The sequence below is a fragment of the Bubalus bubalis genome, chromosome 15 (genome assembly GCF_019923935.1).
Source record: "Bubalus bubalis isolate 160015118507 breed Murrah chromosome 15, NDDB_SH_1, whole genome shotgun sequence".
Taxonomy (NCBI): domain Eukaryota; kingdom Metazoa; phylum Chordata; class Mammalia; order Artiodactyla; family Bovidae; genus Bubalus; species Bubalus bubalis.
The window spans coordinates 36,824,674-36,840,815 of record NC_059171.1 but is presented as its reverse complement, the minus strand read 5'-3'; the positions used below and the strand labels follow the sequence as shown (position 1 = coordinate 36,840,815).

Genomic DNA, 16,142 nt, shown 5'->3' with positions numbered 1-16,142 from the left:
CACTCAAGTATTCTTGCCTGAAAAATCCCATGGACAGAGGAGCCTGATGGGCTACAGTCCAGGAGATTGCAAAGAGTTGGACACAACTGAATGAATGACTAAACAAATAAGTAAAGAGAAGAAATTAAGATCTGAGATTCAAAATGCAGGAGATGTCCACACAACTGCCTTGGAAAGTTTGACGTGTTTACTTGCATCACAAGTTCTTAGAGATTTTTCTCATTTATTTGTTAATCTAGCAAATGTTAATTATCTGTAAAACTCTGAAGCAGCAAAAGCATCAGAAGCAAATCTGCTCTGACAATTCTTGTAGATTCCAGACATAAACAAGGTACTGCTAATTAATTCTAAAAGCCTCCAAACAAACAACTAAAGGGAAAGTTCTTGAAGGGAACAACAACAAAACACATTTAAAGTTAAGTTTTACCTAGAGACAGTTCTTCAGCCTCACAGGAAGCAAAGAGTGTAAAGTCTGGCCCAGCGATTCATCTAATAAATCATAATTTTTCCTGTTGCCTTTCTCCTGTTTATGTAGCAAAAGCTGTTGGCAGCACATCAGTTCCTCATAGATGAATAGATTTAATGCATTTGCTCTGCATCCTTACCTAGAGACCTCATCCTGGCTGTTCTGGAAATGATTAAGCAGTGGCAGACCCTCAGGTAGAGAAATGGAAGCAGCAGATAAACCTCTCAAATGAGCCACCTGCTTTTCCCACATTTACCTTCAAAATAGAAGCTAAATACAAACAGAATGATCCATGCAAAATGCCAAGCAAAATGAAAGATGCTTAAAAAAAAACAAAAAACTTCCTTTAGGCAAATTTTGTCATCACTATCATTTTACAGATAAAAACATTACAGATTTTGTGCTTGTCCTTGAAAATGCTTCCTTTACCTGGAGGCTCTGTATCTGTCTATAGAATCACCAGCAATCCTAATTATACCTAGTAGGTATTCAATATCTACTGGATTGAATAAAATTAAAATATATATTGGATACTTGCTGTGTATAAGACACCATGAAAAAAGCAGGGAAAGTGTCAGTCACTCAATCATGTCCAACTCTTTGTGACTCCATGGACTGTAGCCTGCCAGTCTCTTCTGTCCATGGGATTCTCCAGACAAGAATGCTGGAGTGGGTAGCCATTCCCTTCTCTAGGGCACTTTCTGATCCAGGGATTGAATCCAGGTCTACTGCATGACAGACTGATTCTTTACCCTCTGAGCCACCAGGGAAGCCCATAAGACCTTATGCATGCTGCTTGCTAAGTTGCATCAGTCGTGTCTGACTCTGCAACTGTAACCCTCCAGGCTCCTCTGTCCATGGGGTTCTCTAGGCAAGAATAATGGAGTGGTTGCCATGTCCTCCTCCAGGGAATCTTCCCAACCCAGGGGTTGAACCCACATCTCTTACAACTCCTGCATTGGCAGGCAGGTTCTTTACCACTAGTGCCACCTGGGAAGCCTTTAAGACACCATGCTAAACATTTAAGGTATGTGGAAACAAATCCTTTTCTATCTGAGCCCTTTAATCAAATCTGTGGAACTGCCTTTCGACCAAGTCAATGATACAAGTTGGGAAGATACTGGAACTGATTTTAAAAACGAGTCAGAGATGCTTTTTCTGAAAACAACTTAAGAAGAGGATAAATAACTGACTGGGGCACATTTTAGGTTTGTGACTTCCTCCTGAACAAGAGACTTCAAAATGTCTCCAAAAATGAATCTGATTCAAAATGTTCCCTATTTCCCACCTCCTGTGTAATTAGCATATGTAGTCATGACTCATTCTTGTCTGGAATCTTATTCTTTACCAAGTTTATTTGTGTCCCTTTACTCAATTGAAAACAATTGTATAGGAATAGATGAAATAAGAATTATCTCTTTTTAGAGCTAAGATAATGGCCAAGGGTTATTAAGCTGGTGGTTGAACTGAATTTGGAACCCTAACATGCAGGTTCCCAGCAAAGAGATCTGGTTAGTTCATATCAATCTAATGGATCTAAACGCTGTACATTTTTCATATCTTATTATTCATCATCCATTTAGCATTTTTCTTGAAACTTTCTGTAATATCCCTACTGTTTTTTTCCTTCTTTTTTTTTCATCTTATCTTGCAAATGTTTGTAAAGTCCCAAAGGTTATATTTTAATATTTTTTTATGTATAAAATCCCTGGGTAATGCCATGCTACTTCTCTGTTTCTGGAACCATTTATGTGCTCATAACCCTGTGCTAAGTCACTTCAGTCGTGTCCAACTCTTTGCAACCCTATGGACTGTAGCCCACCAGGCTCCTCTGCCCATGGGATTCTCTAGGCAAGAATACTGGAGAGGGTTGCCATGCCCTCCTCCAGGGGATCTTCCTGACCCAGGGATTGAACTTGCATCTCTTTAAATCTGTGTCTTTACCTGCATTTCTATCCTGAATACCTGATACATATATTTAAGTGTCTACTCGACATCATCACTTGAGTCTCGTTGTTGGAAGACCCAGAACCAAATTCATTGTCTTCCTCCATAACTGCTTCTTTCTTCTGCTGTCAGTAATTAACAGCAACATCACATACCTAATAGTCATAATTCATGGGCATGTCCTCCTTTACTCTTTCTAGTACCTCCCTCCACGGGCAATTAGCTAACATATATCTATCTTTTCTCTCCTCCTTACTACTACCGAATTTCAGCTTCTCATTTCTGACCTGTTTCTCTATTGAGTCTTTTCTTGATCCTTTTTTTACCTTTGTTTTCCCTCTCATTGTTTTGCAGTAATTTGTGACTTTTTACACCAACAGAGGCTTTTGGATGAATTCTTGTAGGAAATAGGAACATTAACTTCCTCGGCTCTATTGCTTAGCAATATTTCCTGAGCATAGTAATTGTCTCAATAAGTGTTTGCTGAATGAATGAATAAATAAATAATTTAAGGATTGGAGGAAATAGGGAAGAGGCCTCTATACCAGGTGTATGCTTAATTGCTTAGTCGTGTCCGACTCTGCTATCCCATGGACTGCAGCCCTCCAGGCTTTTCTGTTCATGGGATTCTCCAGGCAAGAATACTGGAGTGGGTTGCCATGCCCTCCTCCAGGAGATCTTCCCAACCCAGAAATCGAACCCAGATCTCCTGCATCGCAGGTGAATTCTTTACTGTCTGAGCCTCCAGGGAAGCCCCATTATACCATAAGACTATAGAAAGTTAAATAAGCTAAACTTCAGAGCAAAAGAGTTTTTTTTTTTTTTTTTTAATAAGATTTGTAGTTTATACTACAAGAGATCTTTAGGAAACTCACTGTGGTGTATATCCTGAATGTTTATTTTCTTGGCTAAGATGAATTGTAAAATATCATGGTTTCCAAATTGACCAGAAGTTTAGCTAACTCTGGTAGTCCTCAAATAGTTCTTTGCGGCAAAGATCATGACGAGGGATCACAAAAGGAACTCCCAAACCAAGTAGTTATTTCAAGCTTTGTGTGGGCTCCTTTTAATGAATTTTCCATAAACGGAAACCCACTGGGTCACTCGTGGTTCTTCATACCAGAGAATAAGTGCAGTAGCAGGGGATTGACTGCATTGCATCATGCAAAAGTAAACTTGATGGAGGAAGTATATTCCTGTATCCTTTAAGAAGCAGCAAATACCGGTAGTCAGCTATACTGAAATCACGTGTCATCTAAGATATTTCCATATCAGTTACCTTGGACAGGTGCTAGTCTTAGCACAAAGAAATAAACATCATCCATTCATGTGGACTTCAGGAAGGCATTGGATGATCTCACTTCTGTAATCTCCTAACACTATGCTCTTGAGTCTGAATGAAAAACTAGCATGTTAGGGCTATGCAATGTTAAAGGATTTGGTCAAGATATACTATTCTATGGCACATGCTCTGGGTTTTAATTCTGCTTCCACTAATTACTGTGACCTGGACTGGTTCCTCATTTACTTTTGTACTTTTGTAGCTGGTGGACAGATATAGAATGGGAAGAGGAAGAAAGAAAAAATGGAGAGAAAATTCCATTTTAATGTTGATTTATCATTATCACATGTAAAATAGACAGCCAGTGGAAATTTGCTATGTGACACAGGGAGCTCAACCCAGTGCTCTGTGACAACATAGAGGCGTGCGATGGGGTGGGAGATGAGAGGGGGTTCAGGAGGGAGGGGTCATATGTATACCTGTGGCTGATTCATGTTGATGTACAGCAGAAAACAACACAATATTGTAAGTCAATTATCCTCCAATTTAAAAACAAGTTAAGCATGAAAAAGCAGCTTCTTTTATAGGAAACTATAATATAGGACACTCTTATATAGGACACTTCAGGCTTCTGCAGAGACACCTATGCACGAGTCCTAGCTTTTGCAGATATTCATCAGTGTTTATTCACTTCACACAAAAATTACTTTTGTACTCTTCTTAGACTTTAAATGTTATCAGCTGGCAAAGGACACAGAGCCAGTGTTAAGATGGACTGTCCTCCTTTGGCATATTTTTCATTGCTTTTCTAGAAAATGCAGAAGAAGGAAAGGGGATTGAGATGAAGAGGTTTATTAATTTTGCCAATCCTCTGTCAAGAATTGGTTCCAGAAATTCCATGCGGGAATTGAGGCTAACCAGAGATGGAGAGCTAAGCATCTAATTTTGGCCACACAGAGTTCTGTCTTTTTACCAAAGTGGAAAATTTTCAAGTAAATCACAGAGGCCCCATAGAATTTGCTGAAAACAAGTCTGCAGTTCCTTAAGGCTTTCCGATTTTTAAAAATATATATGATAATTCCATGCGGTAGCCTAGGGGAAATGATCTTCACTATTATAATTGCTCTCTAATCCTTAAGTCAACCTAATTTATTATTTTTTTTCTCTGTGGATTCCTTTCACCTCAGCTTCCCTGTATTTTGAAGAAATGGCAACTAATTTCTTAAGCATGGTTTCAGAAAACCAACAGTGTCATGTCCAATTGCCTAGAAAAATACAAATTGCATCAGTATTCTCGGTCAGATCTTGTATTTGTGTGGCTGCTTCTAGTGAGGAACACATGCACCATCTGTGGGGTTTTCCCATTTCATCCTCATCTCTTCTTGGTAAGACAGAAAAGAGTCAGCTAATGGGTAAATGAGCTGCGTTGTCATGGGAAGGGCAGGATGATGGGAAATCAGGCAGGGTTAAGTCTCAGGACTGCCAGCCCTACCAGGATGGGGCTCACTCAGCCACAGTAAGCAAGACAGATGTGTCCCTGTGGACCTCTGAGCTGGCCCTCTTGAAAAAACAGAACCCTCAAAAGTGGCTTTTCAGGAAATCAAAAGTGAACATCAAGACAGAAAAAAATAAAAACATTTCTCATTGCTTTCATGTGTCTTTGCAAGTTGCATCAGGAATACTTCATTCCTTAGTGTTGAGGATGTTAGAAATATTTCAGCCAAACCCACACAAAGGGCCTTTAAAAAATATAGTACAATATTATTAGAATGACCAAGTAGCAACAAAGTTAGTTCATCTTGCTTCATTTCCTTCAAAAGATTGATCGTTATCTGTAATTATTTATTCCATCACTTCTCTGTCTTCTCGCTAGACTGTGAGCAGTCTGAAGAGCATCCTTGTTTTGTGGGTCACCATATGCTAAGACCTTCTACAATGCCTGGTACACAGTGGGTGGTCAAGAGACGTATGTTGAATGAACAGATTTCTGAAAGATACAGACCAAACCAGAGCTTTCACTCATTACTGGTCCATTTCTTTCTTCTACTGTTGACCCACTTTATCTTAGCCAATAAAAAGCCCCAGGGGAATTCAAGAACATCCTTTTCCCCAAAACCATTGGGTCATGAGAGTGTCTTGAAAATATCAAGGCAGCCCCAATTTTCCACTGTAGTCTATCTTCTGTTGGTTAGCGGTCCTTTACATTATAGCACTCTGAAAACTGCTCTCAGTTAAAAGGTCTGTGGCCCTAGGTAAGATATTTTATTCAATTCTGGTTTATCAGCTCATTTTAGGTCCAAACTGCCTTGTTGCTAGTCATATCCCAATAAGAAATGAGAGCATGTGTATATGCATGCTCAGTTGTGTCCCATACTTTACGACCCCATGGACTGTAGCCCACCAGGCTCCTCTGTCCATGGAATTTTCCAGGCAAGAATAGTCGAATGGGTTGCCATTTCCTTCTCCAGGGGATCTTTCCAACCCAGGGATCAAACCCGCATCTCTTGCATCTCCTGTATTGGCAGGTGGATTCTATTGCTTATTAAAATGCCCAAATGCTTATGAAAAAGGCCTTTCTTTACCTCTGTCATTCCTCATTCAAAAAGGAGTGCTGTTTTCCTAGCTTGGCACACTTTCCTCCAGGTCAAAGGGTTTCTGTGAGATTTGCTGAGTTCTGCAAAGAAGAGAGTTTAGAAAAAATTAGTGTTTAGCCTGTCACTTCCCAAAAGTCTGAAAATAGTCAGTGTTGATCCCTGTACCAAAAACAAACAATAAAAGCCAAACAAACAACCCCTACACAGAAACAACACTTTTTCTCTTAATTAGTGTGAAGAACTACTTCAGTGTTCCCTTGAAGACCTTTTGAGATCTAGAATACAAGAAAGAATACTCATTTGGAGCCACCTTCACAAGCAGGATTCTGGCCCACACAACTGTCTCTCTCCTATGCACACACCTCTTCGGCCATTATGGATAGAAACTTCTGAAACCCTGCCTACTCCCTCGAGTTTTCCCCAATTAACCTTAAGAGAGGTGATCATTTCTAGACATCAGTCACCTATAAGATTCAAGACTGCACTGATATTCTGGAGGAAATATCAGTCTTAAAATTTTAATAGTTTTCCAGCAGATTAGCAGCTGCACAAAGATTACATCTTCTCATCAGCATATTTCTGGTAAGTATGCAATACATATCTGCTGCATGAGTGAATGAATGACCAGAGTGAGTATAATCACCAACTGTTTGCATACTTGTGAAACCATTACATCTTAGAACAGGAAAACTGAAAGAAAAATAACTGATCTTAAATATACTACTGTGACCATCACCCCATAATAAAGATTGTAATTTCTCCACCTTCCCCTCCATATTTCCAATCTTTTACTTGCTCACTTTTTTACAACATTCATCTTCTAACACATAATTTATGTATAATTTGTTATTAAAATAAAGTCCATAAGATAGAGTTTGTTGACTGTTTTATTCACTGCTGTATCCCAAATACCCAGAACAGAGCCTGGTACATAACTACCAACAAGTGAATAAGTGAAATAATATTTATTGTGTATGGGTTCTACAGATGGGAATCATTGCAGGACATTTTTAAATCCTCAGTCCCAACTTCACATCTGTAGAATCAGAATTTTTAGGAATATAAATTCCAGGAATCTACATTTTTATCAAGGAGTCTAGGGATCCTGGTATAGCTATCCTGAGAATCTAGTTCACCCAACTCACTAATCTAATGATTGTCCTAAAACCCAGGGAGATAAAGTATTACTCAAGGCACACAGGCTATTTAGCGGTGCATCTAAGTGTAATAATTTCTACTCTGATGAGCTTTCCACTCCAGCTATCTGTGAGCTATGTTTTCCTAATACACTTTGCTGGTACTGCCATCATGGTCTTGGAGATTAATCTACTTAGAGGCAAGAGTTATGGCTTCTGAACTTGTTTTCTGTGGTCCTAGCTACTCAGGCAGGAACAGCATGAGGTTCCAGGTAGTAAAGGACTCTGAGGTTAATGATGCTTTTGCACAGAAGAATCACCCCATTTCCATGCTAACATACCACTATTTCCCTTTCTTCTTCTAGTTCCTAGACATCTCCATTAAATGGACCACCCAGGAAACCTTTCCTCCAAAGTACCTTCATTATGACCCTGAGAGCTCTCGTCAGCTGATGTGTGACAAATGTCCTCCTGGCACCTTCCTGAAACAGCCGTGCACGACAAGGCGGAAGACCGTGTGTGCCCCTTGTCCCGACCACTACTACACGGACACCTGGCACACCAGTGACGAGTGTCTGTACTGCAGCCCAGTGTGCAAGGAACTGCAGTACGTCAAGCAGGAGTGCAGTCGCACCCATAACCGCGTGTGTGAATGTGAGGAGGGGCGCTATCTGGAGCTGGAGTTCTGCTTGAAGCACAGGAGCTGTCCCCCTGGGTTTGGAGTGCTACACCCGGGTATGTACCAGCCAAGTTCATTAACATCACACAGAGTCAGGTAGTGGGGGAAGTTTAAGGGAACAAGTTGGTCCTGATGACATTACAGGATAGCAAATTACAAAGGTAATGGAATCTGCTAGGTATGTACTATGTGTCTGGATGGCTGCCAAAGAACCATTCCTCAGAGGAGCACTTTGCCACGATGGGCCAATTTAGTGACAAATCTCAAATGCAGCAAATCACTCTCTAATGAGATATGTGATGGATTGCTCTTTCTTAAAGGGACACACTCTTAGTTGCACCATTCATAGCTGATCTATACGTCTGTGTTTCACTTTGGCATGGACAGCCTCAGAGTGCAGTGCTTTTGGACAAACATCAGAAATGTTAATTGATACCAAGAGAGTAATTATGCTGATATTAATGAGGCTCTGGCGTGCAAACAGTGAGTAGTTATAATTAATTATATAAAAAGTGAGAATGGCTAGGGGAACTGCAGCTCATTATTAAAAATGAAGCTAGTTCTTCCTTTGGCAGGGGAGTTGAGTGTCTGGGAGGATAACGGCTATAGCAGCATCTCTCCTGTGAAGCTGATTCTTTATCTTAGACAAAACAGACTGGCAAGCCAAGAGTAAGTACTTGTCTACAAACAAAGTACTTTCTCTTTTGGCATTTTGAAGAGCAGAGATTAAGGCCAGTTTGCACTGAATTTTTTAAAGCTGCAACCCTTTTTTATTTTCGCCACATTAATGAAGTTTCAGTATAGTCTGCATGTTCTCCTGGCCTGGAAAAATTAAGAGTATTCACTCACTTTTCTGGAGGAAGCAGTATGGATATAGATTCCAGTTATTCAATTTGAAGCAGTGTTTCTCAGTCTCAGCACTACTAACTTTGGGGGCTGAATAATTCTCTTCGTGGGCAGCAGTCCTATGCATTGTAGCATGTTTAGCAGCATCCCTGGTCTTTAGCCACTAAATGCTAAAATAGTACTCTTTCCACTAAAGTGTCCCCTGGATGGCCAAATCACCCCTAGTTGACAACCGTGGGTTTAAAGGATGTGAATTACTTGTAACTATTTTGACTTTCAGAAGTTGCAGTATAGAGTCTAAATTATTATCAACATTTTAGGTTTCTGGAGAAGGAAATGGCAACCCACTCCAGTGTTCTTGCCTGGAAAATCCCATGGACGGAAGAGCCTGGTAGGCTACAGTCCATGGGGTCACAAAGAGTCGGACACGAATTAAATATATTCAAAAACTGAACTATTAAGTGTCCTAAGTTGTGAATTTTATAAAATCAGTCACAGAAGGTGAAAATTGCATGACAGTTCCTTAAAATGCCTCTAGTATAAGTCTTTGAGGGAGAAATTGGTGACACTTCCTAATTTTTACTGGATGACAATTTGGGACTCAAAAGCTAACCCAAGTTGTAGAGGGAGAAGCCCATCCAACAGAAACAGATGCATTTAATTCAATTCAGTAATTTATATATGTAGGAAAATTCATTAAGCAGGGCATTGCAGTTTGGAAACTAGAAAGTTTTGAAAAATAATGGAAATAGTAAGAATTTTACTCATATAAGCATGAAAATCGGTTTGTAGAATGAAGTAAGCAGGCAACAGAAGTCTTAGCACAAAGGTACACTGAGGTTTATTTATTTACTCACTTCTCTCTGCCTAAAATATAAAAGGTTTCCAGACCAAAGAGAAGGCAAGATTCTGCAGTTTTAGTCTAAAGAGTATTTAATATTCATTCTCTGTTGTTTTGAAGTCAGATTGCCTCGTCTTCAGATTTTACAGCTGACCCTTGAACAGCATAACATGGGTTTGAACCTCGTGGGTCCACTTCTATGCAAATTTTTTTCAGTAATACTACAGTAATACTGATCCCAGTTGTGTGAATCTGTGAATGCAGAACTCTGGCTATAGAAGGCTGACTATAAAGTTATAATGGGATTTTCCAGTGCAAGGAGGTTGGGTCCTCTAACCCACCATTGTTCAAGGATCAACTGTAGTATAGTTCTATTAGTTGTGTAATTCTTATATAATTGTCTGTGCCTAGCATGGTGAATTCTCAACTGAAAAGCAAAATTCCTCTTGCCATTCTGTTTCACGTTTTGCCTGCCAGATTATAGTTCGGGTGTTTCTCTTGACATTAACAAGGCAAAATCATTTACTTAGATGGATACATCCTTTTATAAGAAGTTCTGTCAATCATGAAAGAGGGAAGCCCTTTACAGAAAGGTCATTACATAAAGCCTCCACATATATTAAGAAACTTTCCTTCTATAATTCTTGGATTCCTCTTGGTAAGGAACTTTAAAGGCTAAATTACCTGGAAGAGTGTCTTGTGCCTATGACCTTCTCATTGGAATGCAGAAGAACACCCAAGCCATCAACACGTATGTGAAGAATGAAAGATTCTTCTTTGTGCAGCTGACAAAGGCAGATTTGGATCCAGATGTCTAAGACCATTTATTCCCAGAATATTCACAATAAAATAATACCATGCAGTCCATGCCCGAATACCTCTGCTTATGATACTGTAGAATTTGGTGTGGAGTTGGATCCCCTTTAAGGAGAGGAGTATAGTAAGAAAGTACTAAAAAAAAAAAGAGACCACTTTGTAAGGTGGTTCCTAAGATAATGTCACTGCAACCCTGGAAAGGGCATTTAACATGTTAAAATTTCATGCTTGGTCTCCCCTTTTCTTTTTTTCTGCCACCTTTTTGTCATTTTTACTGGTCAATGCATTATCAAACCCTTTAGAAAAGAAAGAAGCCAGAAGTGAAAATAAAACCAAATTCACTGTGCTCTTTTTCCCTTTTTTGGTAGAGAATGCAATGAAATGGGAGGTTAAAAGTTTTAATAAATGAAGTTTATTAACTTTCTCTAACTTTCATTTGTTTCTTTAGTATTTGGCATCTTGTGTCAGCCAGAATTGCCCTGTAATAGCTACATTTGAACACTGGAGTCTAAATCTGTTCAACTAGCTTACACTAGATGGAGGTATTTTCATATGCAAATACGCTATAATGTATGATCTACTCAGGCATAGAGTCAAGGGTTTTAAAGATGTTAATTTTAATAGCATCTTGGGTTGTTGACTGGTTCAAGTTTTCCTGCCAATGATTTCCCCAAATTTATCAAGTATCTTTCCACCATGAAAGAAAATGCCCTTTCAGTCACCCTTGCCTGAAATTTTAACGACTGTGCCCTTTTTAAACTCAACAGTTTAAGCAAATGGTATATCATCTTCCATTTATTATGTAACTGCAGGCTTACGCTTAAGTCCACAGTTAACTTTATTGCCACCTTCAAAAGTTTATTATAATGTTGTAAATTTTTACTTCTTGGGGTTAGCACACTTAAGAATTACTTCACAATTAGGATTCAGAAAAGAAAGAACCTCCGTAGGAATCGATTGGGATTTAACGATGTGGCATACCACGGGTACTGATTTCAAAGAATGATATTACAGCGGTTACACAGCAGTTATCTTCATGATTTTCCAGGGATAATTGTGTGGAGAATATGGCTGACAACAAGATCTTCCTGACAACTTCAGCACAGGCAGGACTAATTGAATATCCTACCCTTCTTTTCTTTCCTCTCCCATTATGTGCTTTGTAGGTAACAACAGAACACATTTGTGTTCATATTACAAGGAGGAAAGAATGCCTAAGGGGTTCACTGTAGAAGTTTTGTTCTGTCTAATGAAGTGAAAAATGAAAAAGCCTGAAGTTTCCTGCAACATAATAGTAGCAGTAAAAACCAAGTGAAAAGTCTTAGCCCAACTCTGTTAAGATGGTTTCTGCTGCGAGAGTACTTGAGAACAATGTGCTAAACGGCTTGATATTTTTGTAGGAACCCCGGAGCGAAATACAGTTTGCAAAAGATGTCCAGATGGGTTCTTCTCGAATGAGACATCATCCAAAGCGCCCTGTAGAAAACACACGAACTGCAGTGCATTTGGGCTCCTTCTAACTCAGAAAGGAAACGCAACACATGACAATATATGTTCTGGTAGCAGCGAATCATCGACTCACAAATGCGGAATAGGTAATTATGTTTCAAAATATCAATCTTCGTACCACCTCTGGGTTGAATACAAGACCCTCTGTTCCTTCTTAGTTAAACTTGTATTTCTCCTTTCTTGAATTTTAACCAACTAAGACTATTCTCTGTGCATCATTGCTAAAGCCACAACTCAAAAATCTTTCAAAAAGTCTCCATCTTCCTATAATAGTGCTCCAAACCCTGACTTTCACACTTGAATCACATTACCCACAGAAAAGGGGTGAAGTAAGATTATGTTGAAGGTCACATTATCAGAGTCCGAGTTGCAGAATGTTTTTAAGCTATGCATTTTTATCACTTTTAAGCACACCTGTATTATTAGCCAAAGTATAAATTGGCAACTAAGAAGCCAAGTAATTGAGAGTACTTGGATTGGATTGTGTTAGTCGCTCAGTCGTGTCCAATTCTTTGCGATGCCATGGACCATCCCAGTCCTCCAGGCACCTCTGTCCATGGGATTTTCCAGGCAAGAATCCTGGACTGGGTTGCCATTTCCTTCTCCAGGGGATCTTCCCAACCCAGGGATCAAACCCAGGTCTCCCGGATTGCAGGCGGAGTCTTTACATCTGAGCCACGGTGATATAAATAGATGACAAATTAGAAAGGCAATACTGGCTTTGTTACCTGTGGTATTACTGCATCTATTGCAAGAAGTACTGAGTTCCTGTATATGTCTTAAACTCTATTCAGGAAGGGTCACTAGCTCCAAGTTCAAGGTATCTGAGTGCACCCCATGTTGGTGATGACACTAATCAGGTTGGTGTCTTCATCTTGTCACTCCTGCCACCACACTAGTCTCAGACCTCCTACCAAGGACTCATCACACCAAGGATAACTGACCTTTTAGTATTTAATCAGCTTGACTCTCTTCAAACATCTTTTTGTGCAACATAGATGTATATAAAACATAGCAACGTGGATTGGGAGATTTAAGATTTAAGCCTGGTTCCAACATTTTTTCTGTCTTATAAAAATCTTGGCTAAGTCATTCATCCTGTCTGCTTTCTTATTAAATGATGGAATGTGGGGAGGGATGTTAAAAGGAGTGACATCTAACTTTAACATTCTCTTTAATCCATTTATAATTTTATTTATATCACTCTTTGAACACTTACTATTTGCCAGACACTTTTGCTATATGGGTTTTAATCTTTACAAAAACACTGTGAAGTTTGTTCAAGTTACTGTATGAACTTGAATGGCAGAGTCAGGATTCAAACCCAGACCTAATGAATCCAAACACAGACTCTTAATCCCTACGATAGACTAATGCTACCCAGACACTCAGCTTCTTGGACCTTTTTTCTAAATGACAAGTTTTTGTGTTTGATTATTTTCCCACTTAATGTATGCTTATACTTCTGTATCCACCCTTGTTCCCAAAGATACTACATATGTGTGTGTGCAGAAAATAATATGCTATTTCAGGTTACTTTTCAGGCTTTCTTAAAGACAATGATTTGACACTGGCCTTGAAGTAACTTATAGATACCAGCTAAACCTTTAAAAGAATGTTTAATAGTTACTTTAAAATATGTTAATATTATATTAAGTAATAGAATTTTTGCTGTAATTTTTTATAGCAATACTATATTCTTATTAGACATTTAGTAAACTCTTCCCCACAATATATTCTAAAAGAATATTTCATGGGACTGAGCTGGATTGGCAATCTGCCATTAACATTAGGCAATAGAAGGTTGATTTTATTCAAATTTTTCATTTTAGCATGCAATATTCTGGAAAACGCAACTGTGTTGGTTTTTGTCCTTTTTTTCTCCATCTCCCTCTCCCTTTCCTTCTTCTTCTTCCTGTTATTATTATTATCCATTAGACATCCAAGATTCCAATTACTGAGTGAAAGTGAAAGTGTGAGTCGCTTAGTCATGTCCGACTCTTTGTGATCCCATGGACTGTAGACCACCAGACTCTCCTGTCCCTGGGATTTTCCCAGGCAAGAATAATGGAGTGGGTTGCCATTCCCTTCTCCAGGGGATCTTCCCTACTGAGGGATTGAACCCAGGCTTCCTGCATTGCAGGCAGATTTTTTACCATCTGAGCCACCAGGGAAGCCCAAATTATTGAGTAAATCTTCTTAATCTTCCCACCTTCCTTTTAGACATGACCCTGTGTGAGGAGGCGTTCTTCAGGTTTGCTGTTCCTACAAAGCTTACCCCGAACTGGCTCAGTGTTCTGGTAGACAATCTGCCTGGCACCAAAGTAAATGCAGAGAGCGTAGAGAGGATAAAACAGCGACACAACTCACGAGAACAGACTTTCCAGCTGCTGAAGTTATGGAAGCATCAAAACAAAGACCAAGATATGGTCAAGAAGATCATCCAAGGTATGGTAGCCTGAACTAAACAACTCAAACAGAAATCAGAACACCTGCTCATCATACAACAGAAATGAGACTATGTACCTGTTTAGTTGTATGGATGCTGTTTCCCTTTGGGAATTATTGTTGGACTGAAATAGTTTTCAAATGATAGAGGAGAAGCTGTTCCTAGATCAGTCATGTGAGGTTTTATTTTCACCTACTCTACTCTCCAATTTTTCAACTGTCTCTCTAGAAGGAGAGAAAATACATTTCAAATGTAGGAATAAACCTCAGGAAATCTGACTCTGGATCCCTTAGTAGGTGTGCGAGCATCCTGTCTGATATATCTAGAAGTTCTTTAACTATTTTAGATCTTACCTCGCAGTTCTACCAAGAAACTATGTGGTATTTATCTGGTAATTCTCTCCAGAGAGAATCTAAGTGTCTAGGTATCCTCTCATTAATCCTCACAATACAGTCTATTTTAAAATTACCATTTTAATAGCACATGTCGTGAGGATTAATGAGATAAGTTCTTTAAAGTGTTTGAGCTTCTTGGAGAAAGGGGCTATTTAAATCCAAGTACTCTCATGTTTTAGTTTTGTAAAGAATCTCCTTTTGAAACTGTGTGTGTGTGTGTGTGTGTGTGTGTGTATTATGATGGGAGTGAATTAATACAGAAGGGAAAAGGAAGTAAGTTTCATCCAGAGTGTACTATAAGCTTTGGGATACACAGAAGAGAAAGTTCTGACTTGAATTAGCATTGGGAGGACATTCTGGAAAAAAATGGTCGAGGAGCTTTCATGATGCAATGTTAATGAGAAATCCATTCTGCTCTTCACGTGTAGTTAAATGATTGAGGAATCCTACACAACTCTAAAGCCTCAAACATCTGAAACTGAGGCAACAGATTTTAGGAGACTAACATCTTTGACAGTTGAATGCTTTCACTTGTGCAGAGTAAACTTGTCTTCTGTTTTTGGCAAACAAAATGTATTCTTTGAAAGTATAATTAGCCCTGAAGCAGAAAGAAAGGGAAGTAGAGAAACAGAGACAGTTAGAATTGGATGGGACAGAATTCCCTGTTTTATAAATGAAGACATTTTATCCCAGAAAGATGAAGGGACTTGCCGTAGGTCTTACAGATACTAAATGACTCATGTCATCAACAGAAACATTACTTACTCGTCTATGTTTATGTCCTAGCTCATTACCAAAATATTCTCTAGGCCATGTGTATCCTACTGTTCTCTGGCCTCGTATTATTGGATTTTCAGATCTCCTGTGTGCTGATAATCCTCTGGTGCTATTTATTAAAGAGTATTTGAAGCAACTAATTTTTCAAATAGCACATATATTGGTATCAATTAATGAAAGTTTATATTACAAATAGCTAACTGTATTTTTTCTAAAATGTTACGCTTTTCATTTCTTCAGATTTTATTAGAAAACTGAGAGCAATGTGTCTCTAGTTTCTTACTGTTATTTTCCAAATGTGGGCTTTTCACAAAGCTCTGTTGGATGCCGAGAATACAGAAAGCATATTATTCTGTTGTAACACAAAATAATATTGAACTCAGTTCTCAGAAATAACTAGCGTGA

General features: G+C 39.0%; 1 protein-coding gene and 1 long non-coding RNA gene across 10 annotated transcripts in view; one reads left to right on the top strand and one right to left on the bottom strand.

Moving 5' to 3' along the window:
- LOC102413604 overlaps positions 1–16,142 on the bottom strand; it is a 347,952-nt gene that overhangs the window by 6,340 nt on the left and 325,470 nt on the right. For 8 of the 9 annotated variants that reach the window (XR_006544733.1, XR_006544734.2, XR_003103454.2 and 5 more), the window contains one exon: positions 6,278–6,369. This is a non-coding gene — a long non-coding RNA (uncharacterized LOC102413604). Of the gene's footprint in view, positions 1–5,357; positions 5,683–6,277; positions 6,370–16,142 lie in introns of those variants that run through there. The other variant, XR_006544737.1, reaches the window with a different exon arrangement.
- Positions 1–16,142, top strand: part of TNFRSF11B (TNF receptor superfamily member 11b) — a 28,196-nt gene that overhangs the window by 10,694 nt on the left and 1,360 nt on the right. Inside the window, exons 2-4 of the mRNA XM_006041054.3 lie at positions 7,791–8,160; positions 12,008–12,202; positions 14,340–14,564. Coding sequence (XP_006041116.2) covers positions 7,791–8,160; positions 12,008–12,202; positions 14,340–14,564 — 790 coding nt within the window. The remainder of the gene's footprint in view (positions 1–7,790; positions 8,161–12,007; positions 12,203–14,339; positions 14,565–16,142) is intronic.